The sequence below is a fragment of the Nycticebus coucang genome, chromosome 2 (genome assembly GCF_027406575.1).
Source record: "Nycticebus coucang isolate mNycCou1 chromosome 2, mNycCou1.pri, whole genome shotgun sequence".
Classification (NCBI taxonomy): domain Eukaryota; kingdom Metazoa; phylum Chordata; class Mammalia; order Primates; family Lorisidae; genus Nycticebus; species Nycticebus coucang.
Window position 1 is genome coordinate 57,239,814 of NC_069781.1, and position 15,809 is coordinate 57,255,622.

Here is a 15,809-nt window from a genome sequence, read left to right on the forward strand (position 1 = left end):
AGACGTGGAATGGGTGGGTGAGCAGCACACCACTACAGTGGACCAGTTCTCACCCCTGGCTCCGCTGTTTTCAGCACTACCTCAGTTTTCTAGTTCTTTTGAATATACAGTGATCCTTGAACATGGGTTTGAACTGCAAGGGCCCACTTATAAATGGATTTTCTTCTGCCTTTGCTACTTCTGAGATGGTAAGACCATCCTCCTCGCCCTCACCCTACTCAGTGTGAAGACAATGAAGATGAAGATATTCATCATGATTTGCTTCCATTTAATGAATAGTAAATACATTTTCTCTTATGATTTTCTTGATAACATTTTCTTTTCTCTGGCCTACTTTATTGTAAAAGCACAGTGTATAATACATATAACATACAAATGTGTTAACTGACTGCTTATGTTGTTAAGCTTTTGGTCAATTGTAGGTTATTAGTAGTTAAATTTGGGGGGAGTAAAAGTTATTCTCAGATTTTTGATGTTGAGGGGGATTGGCACCCAGCCTGCAGATATTCTCAGGGCAAAGTGACAGTACAAAGCTAGGACAATTTTTTTATACCATATAATAAAATGAACAAAAGTAAAATACGTATATATGTATGCATGTGTCTATATGCATATAATATATATAATCTCCTAGACAACACCATGCATAAAAAAAGGTCATAATATTTGAAACATGTTAGGTAATCACAGAGAAATTCAAGAATTGCCATGCCTTCCCATCCCCCCTGCACCCTCACTCTCCAGCCCATCTGCTCTCCTAAACTCATCCACCCAGAAGCAGTAGTAGTGGAGGAAAGAAAGACAAAAGACAAAAATTTGTTAAAATATTGCTAAGATTCTCCCTACGCACAATTATCTCAAAGTAAACTAAATTATTGGCTGGGTCACTTGAAACAGATTCAAGAAATTCAACTTGACCTTCCTCCCTGCTGCCTGAGCAATGCACGCATGCTCCCCCTCTCACCTCTTTGTTAACCTCAAATACAAAACTGTGTAGGTTATAGTAACACCTCTCAGATTCTGCCAATATCAATATGCTTCAATGAAAAAGCCTCTATCACTTGGCAGGATTAGAATCCTCTAACTTAAAATACATCTGAACTCCGTATTTGACTATGTGGAAGGGCTGCCACTATCACCATCTGCATGATGATGGGTATGTTTTCCAATCATATAGTCAGAGATAACCTGATATAACAAAACTGGAAATTTGCTTTTGACAAAGGGGCTTAACATATCAACTATGAGACTTCTCTCTGATTTAATTGCTGCTGTGGTTCTCCACTGAGTTTACCTGCCTCTACTTCACAGTGTGGATACAGATGATTAAGGAGGTTGTGACTTAAACAACAGGTTGGAAACAGGAAATGCATTTTAGCTGCTATTGCCCAAAAGGCCAGGCCCTGCCTGAATCTGGAGACTTATTCTTTTTTTAATGATATAAGCTAAAGAGCAGTCTTGTTCCAGTATTGGTTCAATTCCTATCCCCAAAGGGCCTGTTGTTCCCTTTGGAGGGGACTGCACTTGTGTATAGAAAGAGAAGCATGTTCCCTTAGGAAGGGACTGCACTTGTGTGTAGAAGGAGAGGCCTGCCTTCCACAGAACCCTACTGTGAACTGCGCCTCATCCCATTAAAAGCTCATACAATAAAATTTCATAGTGAAATAAACATACCATTAAAATCAGCATTAATTGGGACATGATGAAAGTTATTATCTTGGAAATAAAAGTTGGGTAAATTACTTTATGTCTACAAAAATTCAATCAGTCAGCAATGAGGTCTCCAAGAAAGATTCCTGTAAAGAAGAGTGAGCTGGGGAGGAATCATGGAATTCAAAAGACAAAGGAAAGATGCACCATCAAAAAAGTGGCTAGAAATTCCACTTTAATGCAAATAACATCTCTGAAATATTCACAAAGCAATAACATAACTTATATAGACAGGGAACAAGCAGGGAGAAACTGACTCCCTGTAGAACAGCTTTCCTAAACCTTTGGGTTCAGTTACTTTTTACACATAATTATTGAGGACCCACTAAGTTTTTCCACATAAATTTAAACTGAGAAGCTTTTAATAAGACTATACAAGCACTCATTCCATTACCTGTTAGAGCCAGGACAATGTCACACATCACTTGACATTTGGAAAAGACCATCAGAAACTCAAGAATGAGGAAGAAAAAAATCTTAACCCTATAATAAAAATAGTTTGACCTATGTACTCCCAGGAATTGTCTCAAGAGTCCCCAGGCAATAATACAGCTATTGAAAAATGTAAATAAATTGACATTTAATGGAATATTGAACTTAGCTATATAAACTGTGATAATATGTCTGTTATTGATACTAAAAAAGTTAAAAGCTGGTATAGAGTAATGATTTTTAAAAGAAACTAAAAACATTAGCATTGACTTTCTACCTAACCCAGATCTCATTAATTTTGTTTATAATAAAGGGCCTAGGGTGAGCTGTTTTAATGATTTTTTCTTTTTCACACAATGTCTATTTTTCTTAAGGACAAGCTTGAAAAATTTTGCCTTTGCAAGTATTTACGAAAGTCAGAAATAAAAATGTGCACAGCTTCCCGAACTTCTTTCATCACCTGCCTATCTGTGTGCCCAATATGTATTATACGTGCAGAGACAGAGACACATGGAGCTTTGGCTTATGGCCCGGGGTTCCATTTTCATAGTCCATGTGTAACAAAGGCCTTTGTTACTGCTGGCTCAGAGCCATCCAGGGTCCTGATCAGCTGTGTAGGGGGGTAGTCTGGGGCCCTACCACTCTCAGTGCAAGATAAAGTTAGCAGCGCGGAGCCCGGCAGGAGGGGCGGGTCTAGGCGTAGCCACGTTTAGATTCTTTCTTCTGACCCTGCTCTCACCTGGGGCTGCACGGTAATCCCTTGCAGCTCATCCCTGGGCACTAGGCTCTGATTCCCGCCTTCCCGAATTCCCTCCTTCTATAGACTAGAGGAGGATGAAGTCCTGCTGGGCTGCAGAACCCCTGCAGGCTCAGGGCAGCACAGCGCTCTCTCCCCTAACCACGTCCTGCTCTCTCCCCTAACCACGTCCTGACCTCCAACCCTGCCCCTCGGTTCTCCAACACTTCCAAATCTTCAACAAGTTTGTAACTCCGGGGTATGAAACAAGATATGGTTACAGGGATTTTCAAGGTAAGGTGACTATGGAGCCAATTCAAGGAACCTTTGAGTCCCCAAATTATAGTGAAAAACTATTTTCAATGTAAAATTACATTTAAAAAGCAGCAAAGAATGGAAGGTGTTGGGTAATTACAGAGAGGGAGCCAGATGAGTCCAAAAATGTTCATTTCCTTGTTCCTAAACCAGTCCCCTAAAGAGGGAGCCGAAAGAAAATGGAAGGGAGAAAAATGGCTTAAGGGAGGGTGGTGCAGTCATGCAGATCTGTAATCCTAGCAACTCGGGAGACTGAGGAGACAATCACGAGGGCTCCAGAAAGCCACAGCAAGTTCTGATAAAGCCACAGTATTCCAGCCTGGACGATGGGGAAGACCTCAGTCTCCTAAATAGCCTTTAACATAATAGTCTCCAAACCCTATCCCACCCCACCCCCATTGGGAGAAATGCAATATAAAAGTTGGGTTTGTAATCTAAGGAAACAATTTCAGAGATTGCACCTAAATTAAAACCCAATCTCTGCTACCTAAACAATTCACACACACACTTCCTGATTAACTTCTTCAATTACAATATTGTGGATATTACCACAGGATGTCAGTTGCCAACACTTGTGTTCTCTGAAGTCCCCTTACAGATGTCTACATTCTCTTTTTTTTTTTTTTTGAGACAGTTTCATTTTGTTGCCCTTGGTAGAGTGCTGCTGCATCACAGCTCACAGCAACCTCCAACTCCTGGGCTTACGCGATTCTCTTGCCTCAGCCTCCCGAGTAACTGGGACTACAGGCACCCGCCACAATGCCCAGCTACTTTTTTTTGTTGTTGCAGTTTGGCTGGGGCCAGGTTCTAACCCACCACCCTCAGTATATGGGGCCAGCGCCCTCCCCACTGAGCCACAGGCACCGCCCTACACTGTCTCTTAACTACTGAGTCAAAGTGGAAGGGATGCAAGGTTATTTTCAAAGAGATAGTGAGAAATTTCTCCTGGATTGTAAAGTCAAGCAACATGATCTGATAGTTGGGATTTGTAGAACTTACAATTTACTCTTGAGTTAATAATGTACCATCAAACAGGAGATCTTTCCTTATATCTCTTGTAGTTCTGCACCCAGATTGGCAGGTTCTCTGCCTCCCAGTGTGGATGCAGTATGTTAAGGGAGTGATTATTCAGGCAGGTCAGCTGAACAGGCTGGAGACTAGGAAAACATTCTGATCATCTCTCTCTCCATATAGCTGCTCATTACTTTAAGAGAGCATGCTGTGCTTGAAGCTGAGAGTATTTTTCCTCTTTAACATAAAAATCTAAAAGAAACAGGATTCTTCCTATGTGAGGGTCAGTTCTTCTTTCTCACATCTGGAGAAAAACAGGTAATGGGACAAAATTTCTCAGGTTACTTCAGTTACCCACATCGGCTATCCATACCCTGTCTCTGTCTTTGTCCATCCTGGCCAGTAGGTGGCTCTCTATTCCTTGTAAATATTTTAATAGCCCCCAGAGTAAAATGGATCCTGTTTCCTTTCTTCCTCTGCTACTGTTACATCATTGCAATGGGGTATCCCCCGTTTCCAAAAACATTCATGAGGGGAGCGGGGAGGAAAGCCCTCTCTTATGTGAGTTTCTTGTGAACCTCCAACTTTTGCTTTCATTGGTAGTTGTGTACTCTTAAGGGAAAACTGACAGCCAGAAACCACAATGGGAGAGGAAACAGCTGCACTGATGGGCCGTGCAGGTTAATGAGGAGTGAATAAGGAGACCACACTGGGGATTTCTACACTGGGGAAGGAGAAACTGTTGTGACATGGGAATGAAAAAATGGGGTCTAGTAAGCAGAGAGGAAGGGGGTTACATGGCAGGCATCCAATTAATACTTAAATTATATATCCTTTCAACTTCACTTTAGTGAGCTACCCTCTCTTCCAGATATTTACAGAAACCACCATTTCATAGGACAATATAAAAACCATAGGTATCTCCAATGTTAAGGGTAATTATTTTTCAGTCTTCTTCCTCAAATTGCTTTTTTTAACTGTTACTTTTTACAGTCAGTTACTGAGAGAAGAGTAAAAGAGCTCACTGTTCTGATGTAGATAATGTGAAAAAAAGTGACTTATATTCTACATGTCCCCTTCCACATGTTAAATCATCTCTCTGTGAAAGATATTCTGCTAAACGCCTTGAAATGTTTTTGTTTGCTTAATAAAACAACTCTAGATATATTTTAAGTTCATTTTATGCTTGAGAAAAAATGAGATTCACAGAATTTAGTGAATTGCCCCAGACCACATATTTTGGAATTCTGTGACGTTTTAAAACATGCTTTGAACCCAAATTACATAATCTCTTGCTTTCTTGTCTTCATTTTATTCATGGGTGCTATTGTATTTTTTTGCTGATTTGCTCCTGATTTATTCTTTGCCTTTGATATTGGGAAAGAGAAATTCTCTGATCCAGTTTCATTCATCCATCGTAAGTAGGGATTGTGGTAGACTATTACATTCATTCAGTTTGGTTATATGTGCTTCTCCTACAATTTATGATAATGAAGATGAGCTACAAATTTAATCAGGAAAAATGCAAGGAATTTTATTTTAGAAAAGGAAGAACAAAAATTCTTGGCATGCCTCCACCTACTACAAAACAAAATGTGTTTTTAATTGCAATAGTAAAAATAATGTGACCTATTGGACAATTAGGTAACCAGATTATTAAAATATATATAACCCCTAAAATTAATTTATCCATAGTATTTAAATTTAGGAAAAAGGATATATATGAGGTTAATATCAGAGAAAAACATTTTAAATGGATTTTTGTAGCCTTCATTAATTGCCTCTCTATAAACTCCCACTTCAACAGTAACAAACCTGGCTCCCACTATCTGCCATCTATGCAGGTAATAGTTCAATTCCAGAATACCTTTACATTAGTGTTAGAATTGCAAACTAGTACCACCATGAGAAACAGCTGTATCACATAAAGCCCAGTAGTTAAATACAATTTCTTTTGCTTTTAATCCTAACAGATGCCGTTCATCTCCAAAGTTACTTCTCTCGGTATTTTTTCCTCCACTAACTTTAGTGAATTTATTTCACTAAAGCTATAATAGGTCGAATCTTTTGTCACATTCTGCATTCTATCCTGGGATCTACTGATCCTCCTAATGATTTTTTAGATTTTTCTCACATTAAATCTGCTTGCATCAAAATTTGCACACTGAGATAAAATTATTTGGGTTTTGATAAATGCGTATTGGCAATATCAATCATTAAAGTATCATAAAAAATGGTTCACCTTCAGCACCCCACTTTGAACTCCTGAAAACCATAATTTGTTTAATATCTCTGTTTTTGGCTTTTCCCAAATGCCATATAAATGGAATCATACACTATGTGGAGTTTTTTTGCATAAGTTTCTTTCACTTAACAACATGAATTTAAGATGCATCCATTTTATTGCCTGGCTTTATAGCTTATTCCTTTTTATCACTGAATAATATACATTACATGGAAGTATCACTGTTTGGTTATCCACTTACCTATGGTAGGTCATCTTGTTTCCTTCCAGTTTTTGATGACTATGCATAAATATTGGCATGCTGTTTTTTTCTTGGATATAATTATTCCAACCAGTTGAGTAAACACCTAGGAGTTTGAATATTGAACTGTACAATTAGTCTATGTTTAGCTTTGTAATAAGCTATCCAAGTGTCTTCCAAAGTGGCTGAACATTTTTGCATTCCCACCATCAATGGATGAGAATTTCTGTTGTGCTGAATTCTCATCACCACTACCATTAGAAGGGTTCTTTTAATTTGAGCCATTTTAGTATGTATGTAGTAGCATCTCATTGTTGTTCTAATCTGTATTTCCCTAATTACAGATGATGTGAGTCTTTTTGAATGCTAATTTGTATTAAAGTATCAATTCTTATTTGTATATCTTCTTTGGTTAGATGTGTATTAGGGTCCTTACTCATTTTTAATTGGAGTTTGTCTTTTTACTGTAGAGTTTTATGCGTTCTCTGAATATTTTGGATACAAGACCTTTTATTGATATGTTTTTTGCAAATATATTTTCTGAGTCTGTGGTTTGTCTTTGTATTCCCTTAACAACACATTTTATTATTTTTTTATTAAATCATAGCTGTGCACATTGATATAATCATGGAACAACACATTTTAGAGTAGAGTATCTTAATTTTAATAATGTCTAAATGATCAGTTTTTTTCTTTCATTGATAGTATTATGCTTTTGGCATTCTACATAAAAAATCAAAAAAAATCATGAATAATTTATTCTATGATTTCTTCTACAGGAATTTCCAGATAAGTCTATAAACTATTTTGAGTTAATTTTTGTGTAAATTAAGAAGCTTATATCTAAGCTCATTCTTTCTTACTATATTAATATACAATTGTTCCAGCACCATTTTTTATTTTTAAAAGACTGTTTCTTCACTGAACTGCCTTTGCTCTTCTGTAAAAGTTGACTACATTTGCATGACCCTATCTCTGAGTTCTTAATTCCATATCACTTCATCTATGTCACACTCTGTTAATTACCCCATTTTTAAAATGAATTTTGAAATAAGGTTGTGTTAGACCTTCAACTTTTTTCTTCTTTAGTATCTGTTGGTTATTCTAAGTCCTTGCTTTCCATATAAATTTAAGAATCAGTGTTAATATCTTAAAAAGGAAACAACAACAACAAAAACCTAACTGGCTGGGGTTCTGATTAGGATTGCTTTGAATCTACAGATTAATCTAGAAGAATTGGTATGTTACCACGATATTACAAGCCTGTAATCCTAGCACTTTGGGAGGCCGAGGTGGGAGGATTGCTTGAGCTCAGGAGTTTGAGACCAGCCTGAGCAAGAGTGATACTCCATCTGTACAAAAAATAGAAAAATTAGCTGGGTATGTTGGCTCATGGCTATGTTCCCAGCTACTCAGGAGCCTGAGGCAGGAGAACTGCTAGAGCCCAAGAGTTTGAGATTCCAGTGACCTCTGATGATACCACTGCTTTCTGTGGTGAGAGACCCTATCTTAAAACAAAACAAAATAAATTATTGGGTCTTCAAATCATGAATAAGGGAGTATAATGTGTCCTTTGAGAATTAAATGCAAATAGTTTATATTTTACCATTCAATTTTACTATAGTTTTTGAACACATTAATAAATGTATAGAGTGCTTAAAAGAAATATTGACATTCTTTGGATATATCTAGCAACTACTAAAGTCGAAAATCATTTTCTCATACGAAGGAAAATTAAATATTAAGTACTCTACAAATCAATGTGAAGAAACTAATTTCACTTTTTTAAGTTAGATGTTCATGGAACTTTTAGCTTCAAATTTTTACCATTTTTGACCCTACAATAAATAAAAAGTAAACTTTACACTTTTTTGTTTTATCTTCAGAGATATGAGTAGGGTATATGAGTAGACACACAGTATACCTCCTATTAAAGTGTAATAGCGGTTTTAACTAAGAAAGTTTATAGAAAGATTCTAGGGGAAAGAAAAGGGAGACAGTAAGGAAAACAAAAAAGATTATGTGCCTCAAGGAAAGCAAAAACAGAAGTGGAAATGTGGGACATCCAGAAAATGGAAACTACAATGTTCCCTATTTAAGGCCTATGCAAAAGGCAACCTCTTCAGAGAACCTAGAGATCAAGGCTCAGGGTCACTTGCCTCAGCCAGCCCAGCAGCATCTTCAACATCCACAATGGCCTTGCCCTTTTCTGCACTGATGACCCTGGTGGCACTCGGCAGCATGTCCGTCTGCTCTCTGGGCTGTGATATGCCTCAGTCCCACAGCCTGGGCAACAGGAGGGCCTTGATTCTCCTGTCACAAATAAGGAGAATCTCTCCTTTCTCCTGCCTGAAGGACAGACGTGACTTCGGATTCCCCCATGAGGAGTTTGACGGGAACCAGCTCCAGAAGGCTCAAGCCATCTCTGCCCTCCATGAGCTGACCCAGCAGACCTTCAACCTCTTCAGCACAAATGACTCATCTGAGGCTTGGAATAAGACCCTCCTGGACCAGTTCTGCACTGGCCTCTATCAGCAGCTGAAGGAGCTGGAAGCCTGTCTGACGCCAGAGGAGGGAGTGGAAGAGGCTACCCTGATGACCGAAGACTCCATGCTGGCCGTGAGGAGCTACTTCCGAAGAATTGCTCTCTACCTGAAAGAGAAGAAATATAGCCCTTGTGCCTGGGAGGTCATCAGAACAGAAACCATGAGAATCTTCTCTTCATCAACAAGCTTGCAAGAAAGAATAAGGAGAGAGGAGTGAGGACGGTTCAACATGGAGAATATTCTCACTGATTGATACACCATCTTACACATTCATAAGTTCTGCTATTTAAAAGACTCTCGTATCTGCTATAATCATGATATGAATTGAATCAAATGTTTCAAGTATTTTCAGGAGTAATAAGCAACATTCTGTTCAGTTCTATAGGCTCTATTATCTTACAGATGACCATGCCAATGTAGCTATATATCTATTTATTTAGATATTATTTATTAAACTATTTGTAAGATTTAAATTATATTTGTCCATGTAATATCATCCATACCTTTGTATTGTAGTTAATATAACAAAAAATTTTCTTTATATTTACTCAATTTATTATTTCATTTTGTTTATTAAATTTTACTATAAAAATATTTGTTGCATTTGTTCATTCTTTAAAAAGAAATACCGTCTGATTGTAAAACCAGATCAAAGAAAGAACAGTATAACTCATTTACCCATCATTATTATATTTAAGTTATAAGAACACTTCAAAATGAAGTTCTTTGTTTTGGTTGTATGTTGTCCTCAGGATATGGAGGTAACCACAAAAGTACAGCTTCTTCCCTCTTGTAACTTTGAATTTTGTTAGGAAAGAACCTAAAAACTATAACCATACTTAATTAATATATGTTAAGATAAATAATATAGTAACAAAAAAGGAAAACCAGTAATATTCCTTTAGTAGAAGCGAGAGTGAGGGACATAGGAAAATAAAACAAAAGTAGTAGATATACTCTACAGTTGAGAGACACAACACATAAGTGCAAATGTCCACTGGTAATTCAATATTTGAGTCTGCAATTTTCAAACAAAGCTATGAACAGAAGTGGTTACAGGGGAAGAATTTACAGAGTAAAAACAGGACTTAGAATTGATTCCAGCAAACTTTAACTTAAAGGGAGGGAAAAGATATAAATGAAACTAATTGGAATGGCCATACACTAGAAGGATAAGAGAAAATGGTGATGAGGGCATATTTAAAGAACTAAACTGTTTAGAAATAGAATTGATACATTCATGCAAAATGTAGATTGAAACTGACTGGTACAATGGGCATTGGTGATTTTAGTAGGAGCTGGTTTGGTAGAATTAATCAGCAGAAACCATATCAATATGCATGGCAGGGAAAATAGGAGAAAAAAGTTAGTGACAATATATCTAGAAAATAATTTTGAGAATTTTGTCTTCTAAAGTTAAGGCAAGAAATAGAATAGGATCTGGAAGAGAATGTATAGGATCTGGAAGAGAATGTATATTATATTTTCATAGTTTACCTCTTTTAGAAATATATATATTATAGATATATAAAATTATAGATCATTTATATGGATTTTGTGTGTTGATAAATCATATTAATGTTTTACATTTATTTATTTTAAATCATGACTTATTATTTGCAATAATAATTTATCATTATTGGATTAATACTATGTTGAACGTCAGTAAACTGCTCTGTAGGTTGAAATCATCTACTGTAGTGGGAAAAGAGATGTTATCAGAAACTTTAGTGAAGCTGGCTTGGTAGAATTAATGAGCAGAAACCAGATTGGAGTAGGTGGAAAGCAAATAAAAGAAGAGAAAAATACCCATTGTCATTTTTTGACCTGGGAATCACTTTCCTTCTTTTACTTTCATCACATTCAGACTCGATTTTTATTTCCTCTTGCTTCAACTTATTCAAATATCATGATGGTTTTCTATGAATGTTTAATGAAAAAAGGAAAAAATTACACATTGAAAACTATGGAAAATAATGGTTCTGAATCTCTACATTTCCCTTTGTACTTCCATATTTGGTATTTGCCTCAAGGTAAAATTGAAAGTAATTCAGAAGCAGCCATAAAATAATTGACCAGAAAAATATTAAATTTAAAAGAATGTATACAAATTTCAAAACTAGTAAAGGAAAACAGGCTAATTTTATCCAAAATGGTAAGTTTGGTTTCATTGACCTACACTTAACACTTTGAGGTGGAGAATGATGAACTAAAAAGCTCAACAGAAATTCATGAGTGAATGATCTAAGGACAGTTAGTAGTTACTTCAGTGTAATCTTCTGATGGGAGCAAAACTAGGATGGAATATCCTGCAGCCAGCTTAGCAGTGTAAAACATTAAAATCATTGAAAAGTTTAATGAATTGAATTCAATATGGAAATCAACATTCAATAAAATTTCTTTTCCTAGTTAAGGTGAAAAATTTAAATAGGATATTTTACACAACTCCTTGCCCACATGCACACATATTGAATTTTTGCTCCTGTCATCTGAAGGCTATGGAAGTATTAAACACCTTTATACCAGATTAGAGGAAGAGATAGCTGCTACTGACAACCCAGTTCAGTCATAGAAACACTCTGGGATCTTCAGCAGTTGATTGTTTGGAAGACAAAACCAATCACTCTCCAATGAAGGTCTGCCCAAATTTCTAAGTTGTAATGAGTAAACTCATGCCACCCAATAGTGAGCTAGCAAGGGTTAAATTAGAAGACTGGTGACTCTGTGTACTGCTGAGCAAACAGTTAAAGATATGCTATCTCACCTGGGAGGTGAAGTGATGCTGGGTAAAGATAAAATGTTGTGGGTCTTAATTCAAACTGGCATAACACATGCACCTAAAATCATAAGATAGTGAATGATTTTGGCAACAACCTAAAGAGTCACTAATAAAAAAATCGGTGAAACAGTGGAAAACTTCTGTAACAATCCTGGACATGAGGCATTGGTGAAGCTCAGCCACATGGCCACATTTGAAAGTTTTCCTTTGTAAGGGAAAATCTGAGAACATTATTTGTTAATAATTACATCTTCAATCGTCACTATGAGCTCTGTGATAATGATAAAATAGTGAACAAGATACAGGCTTTTTTCTTACTTGCTAAATAGGTCAAATAAATCCTTTCTCAAGAGGACAAATTTAGAGCCTCGTATGCAAAACAAAGCAAGTAAAGAAAGAGCCCCAAAGTTAAAATCTTGTTCTTAGTAAGAAAAGGAACACTATGTTGGTTTGACTTTAATACAAACACTTTTCTCATTTTAAAGATTTGAATCTATACTGGGACATCGGAAGTTTCTTAGCAAAATTGAACTTCGTTAGAAGAATGAATGGAATAATATAAATTGCTGATGCCCTCTATTTAGTTTTAGAGGAAACACAAAAGGAAGCAAAGAAAAAATGCATACATAGGAGCATTCAGAAAATGAATAGCACTATGTTCTCTACTTACGAGAGAGGTCTTGCAAAGGTCTTCAGTGCTGTTAGAGGCCAAGACTCACATAGACACACACTTCATCCAGGCCACCAGCTTTCTCAAGATCCCCAATTGTCCATTAATATTGATGATTTTAATGATGGGCTGTGACCTGTCTCACAACCATGGACTAGTTACCAGGAAAACCTTCATGGTTCTGAGCCAAATGAGGAGAATCTTCCCCTCCTGTGCCTGAAAGACAGATGTAACTTCAGATTCCCCTAGGAGACGGTGGATGGCAGATAGTTGCAAAAGGCCCAGGCCATATCTGTTCTCCACAAGATACTGCAGACCTTCCACCTTTCCCACACAGAGCACTCCTCTGTTCTCCTCTGCTGCCTGGAACATGACTCTCCTGGTCAAACTCCACACTGGACTTCATTGGCAGCTGGAAGACCTCTTTAACAAAGAAGAAGGGACTTGAATAATGAATATTTGGTTTTATAGTGTGTTTTGGCATTTCATCTTTATTTAGCAATTGTGCTAAACACTTGTGCTTGTCAAATAGAATGTATTTTTCATCATATGTAACAATACAGTGTAGAAATGTTCACCTTTATGTTGTGGTAGGAAAGAACAGCAGGCTTGAAGACTATTTCTCTTTTGATGCTCATTTAATTCATGCAGAACCCATCTATGCAGCTTCTTTTCCTTACCTAATTGTTTCAAATGGTCCAATATTGTTGGAGTAGTAACTTCAAACCTTACTGCTAATTCACACAGGGTGAGATGGATTCGTTTCCACTACAGCTTTTACCTCGTCATTGTACACTTTGGTCTCAGGTTGCCCGTGTGGCTTATTTTCAAGATTAAAATCACCAGAGTGAAACTTCTCAAACCATTGACATACTGTGCCTTCATTAGCCATATCCTTCCCAAAAACTTCATTCATATTTCAAACTGTCTGCACTGCTTTGGTTCCACAATGGAACTCATATTCGAAAGTAACATGAATTTTCGACTTACCCAAGGTTTTGCAAAAATTGTTCTAAAAAAAATTTGAAAGATAATCACAACCCAAAATTTTCATTTGAAGGAATGAGGATGTACTTTCACAATTAAAAAAAAAAAAAGAAAACACCCAAAAACCAAAATAAAAATGGAGGACATCAACAAAGTAAAATGTCAGAGGCATTAACTGTCAAACTTAGTACTTAAGGAAATGGAACATTTCCTACTTAATGACAAAATATTATTATTTATTTTACTATTATTAAGTAATATAAATTAGGTCTGACAACTAAGTTCACAAACTCATCCTAGAAAAAGTGCTATATACCTCACTGCTGAACATCACTACAGTCACCTTCGAAGTACACACCTTGGGAGGCTGTGCACTGATGCCAGTGCCTAAACCACCCCTCAAATTTGGAACTCTTTTGATAGAATGACCATCAGAGCTATGATTATACAGCTCACAAGAACACACAATGATAAAACAATGAATGCCACTCAGCAAGACATTGGCATATGTCAACACGAGCACAGTTGTAAGACACTGATATACCACAATTATGAAACCTTACCAAAATGTTCCCACAGTGCTGCCAACATACATGCATGGTGGCAAGTTTACAAACTTAGCTGTCAGATCCCTTTGGACAACACTTCCATGGCAAAATCTTCTCCTTTAGGGATACTTGTCTTCCTGTGATAGAACAGAACAGGAACAGGTCACTGATTTTTAATATAAAGTAATTAGTGTTCTAAGTATTCAGCATTGAAAGAGGATTGCTTCTGCCTACTCAATTCATCATAGGAACACAGTTAACATCTGTATAAAGGGTTTTATAAACTTTTAAGAATTAAGGAGGTAGAAAATCATAATTCATAAGAATAATACAAAAATATAGTTAATGTCACAAAATGAAATCTAAATAAAAAGAATTAAAAATAGCAAAGCAAACAGAAAAACATTCTAGCCCAATGTATTTGAAAAAATGTTATACAATGACACTTGAACATTTTAGCTTATTAGGCAATTATATAAACATTTTAACTTATTAGCTAACTAAATAAATATTAATTTTATATGCTTTATGTCACTACATCCATTCTCTGAAATCAGTCCTTAGGAAGTTTGTAAAAAGGTTAAAAAATTCTATTCAACAATATGACCACACATTTTTCTCCAGGTACTGCTCTTTTTTCTTTCTCTCTTCACAGATAATCTTCTCAAAAGAAGTTTCTGTCCACTTTGTCCAATGCCTTTTTTTCTTACCTATCCCTAGTCAGTATACTCCAGTCTGGATTCTGCAGAATAACTTCCATCAAGTCAGCTCTCCCTTTGCCTTAATATAAAAACTGTCCTTTAAACACATGTCTTCCCTTAAACAACACTCTTTATCATTGTTTTCTTTTGGCTGACCTCCTATTATACTATCATTCAATCCCAATGCCTTATAGGTTCCTTGTTCTCTTTCCTGCATTAAAATGTGAAGGTCTCCGACTACTTCAGTTTTTAATCATCTTCTCATTCTCTATTTGTACTAGCTTCACTTATCCCTAGGCATTTGGGTAACAACTATACCCCAGCTCTCAAATTACCATATACAGCCATAGCATTCTGCAAATTCCACAATTGTGCATCCAGTTGTCAAGTCCTCCAATTTCTGGTGATAGAAGACACTTTTCTTTTGCCCATGGTGTTAGCTTAAAATGCGGTTGAAATTAACTAATTAATACTTTTATGTCTTTTTCCAGGAAAAAGGAAAATTTCAAGCGAACTGAAGCTCTCTTTTTACCTGAAAATAGTCACACATCAATTGTTACATATAGCTTGAACTAGATGAATGAATGAACTGAACTTCCATTCTTCTCTTGAGATTGCCAAATCAGCTTTGGCATCAATTTATTAAAAGTAATGCAAAAAGATCTGAAAGTAAAACTTTAAATAATAAAGAAAATAATTTAAAAATATAAAGGTGAACACTTTCTATGTAATTAGCACAATGTGCAGGTGAAAATATCATACAAGCAAAAATAATGAAATACAATAAATGTTGTAGAATTGATATAGTTAAGTATATAAGTAATTGAATTAATAATGTCATGTACGATGGGCTAATGTCCCTAACAGCTGTATGCATAGAGTTGCTTA

General features: G+C 36.3%; 1 protein-coding gene across 1 annotated transcript; it reads left to right on the forward strand.

Annotated features, from left to right (window-relative positions):
• Nucleotides 1-5,563: 5,563 nt before the first annotated feature.
• LOC128571836 (interferon alpha-5-like) lies at nt 5,564-9,453 on the forward strand. The gene has a single exon (XM_053571614.1). It carries the CDS (start codon nt 8,884-8,886, stop codon nt 9,451-9,453), a length of 570 nt encoding a protein of 189 aa, XP_053427589.1. The 5' UTR covers nt 5,564-8,883.
• The last annotated feature ends 6,356 nt before the right edge of the window (nt 9,454-15,809 follow it).

Bases quoted from the DNA above. Each gene is read 5' to 3' on its own strand.
- LOC128571836 (XM_053571614.1), top strand. From the start codon at position 8,884: ATGGCCTTGCCCTTTTCTGCACTGATGACCCTGGTGGCACTCGGCAGC.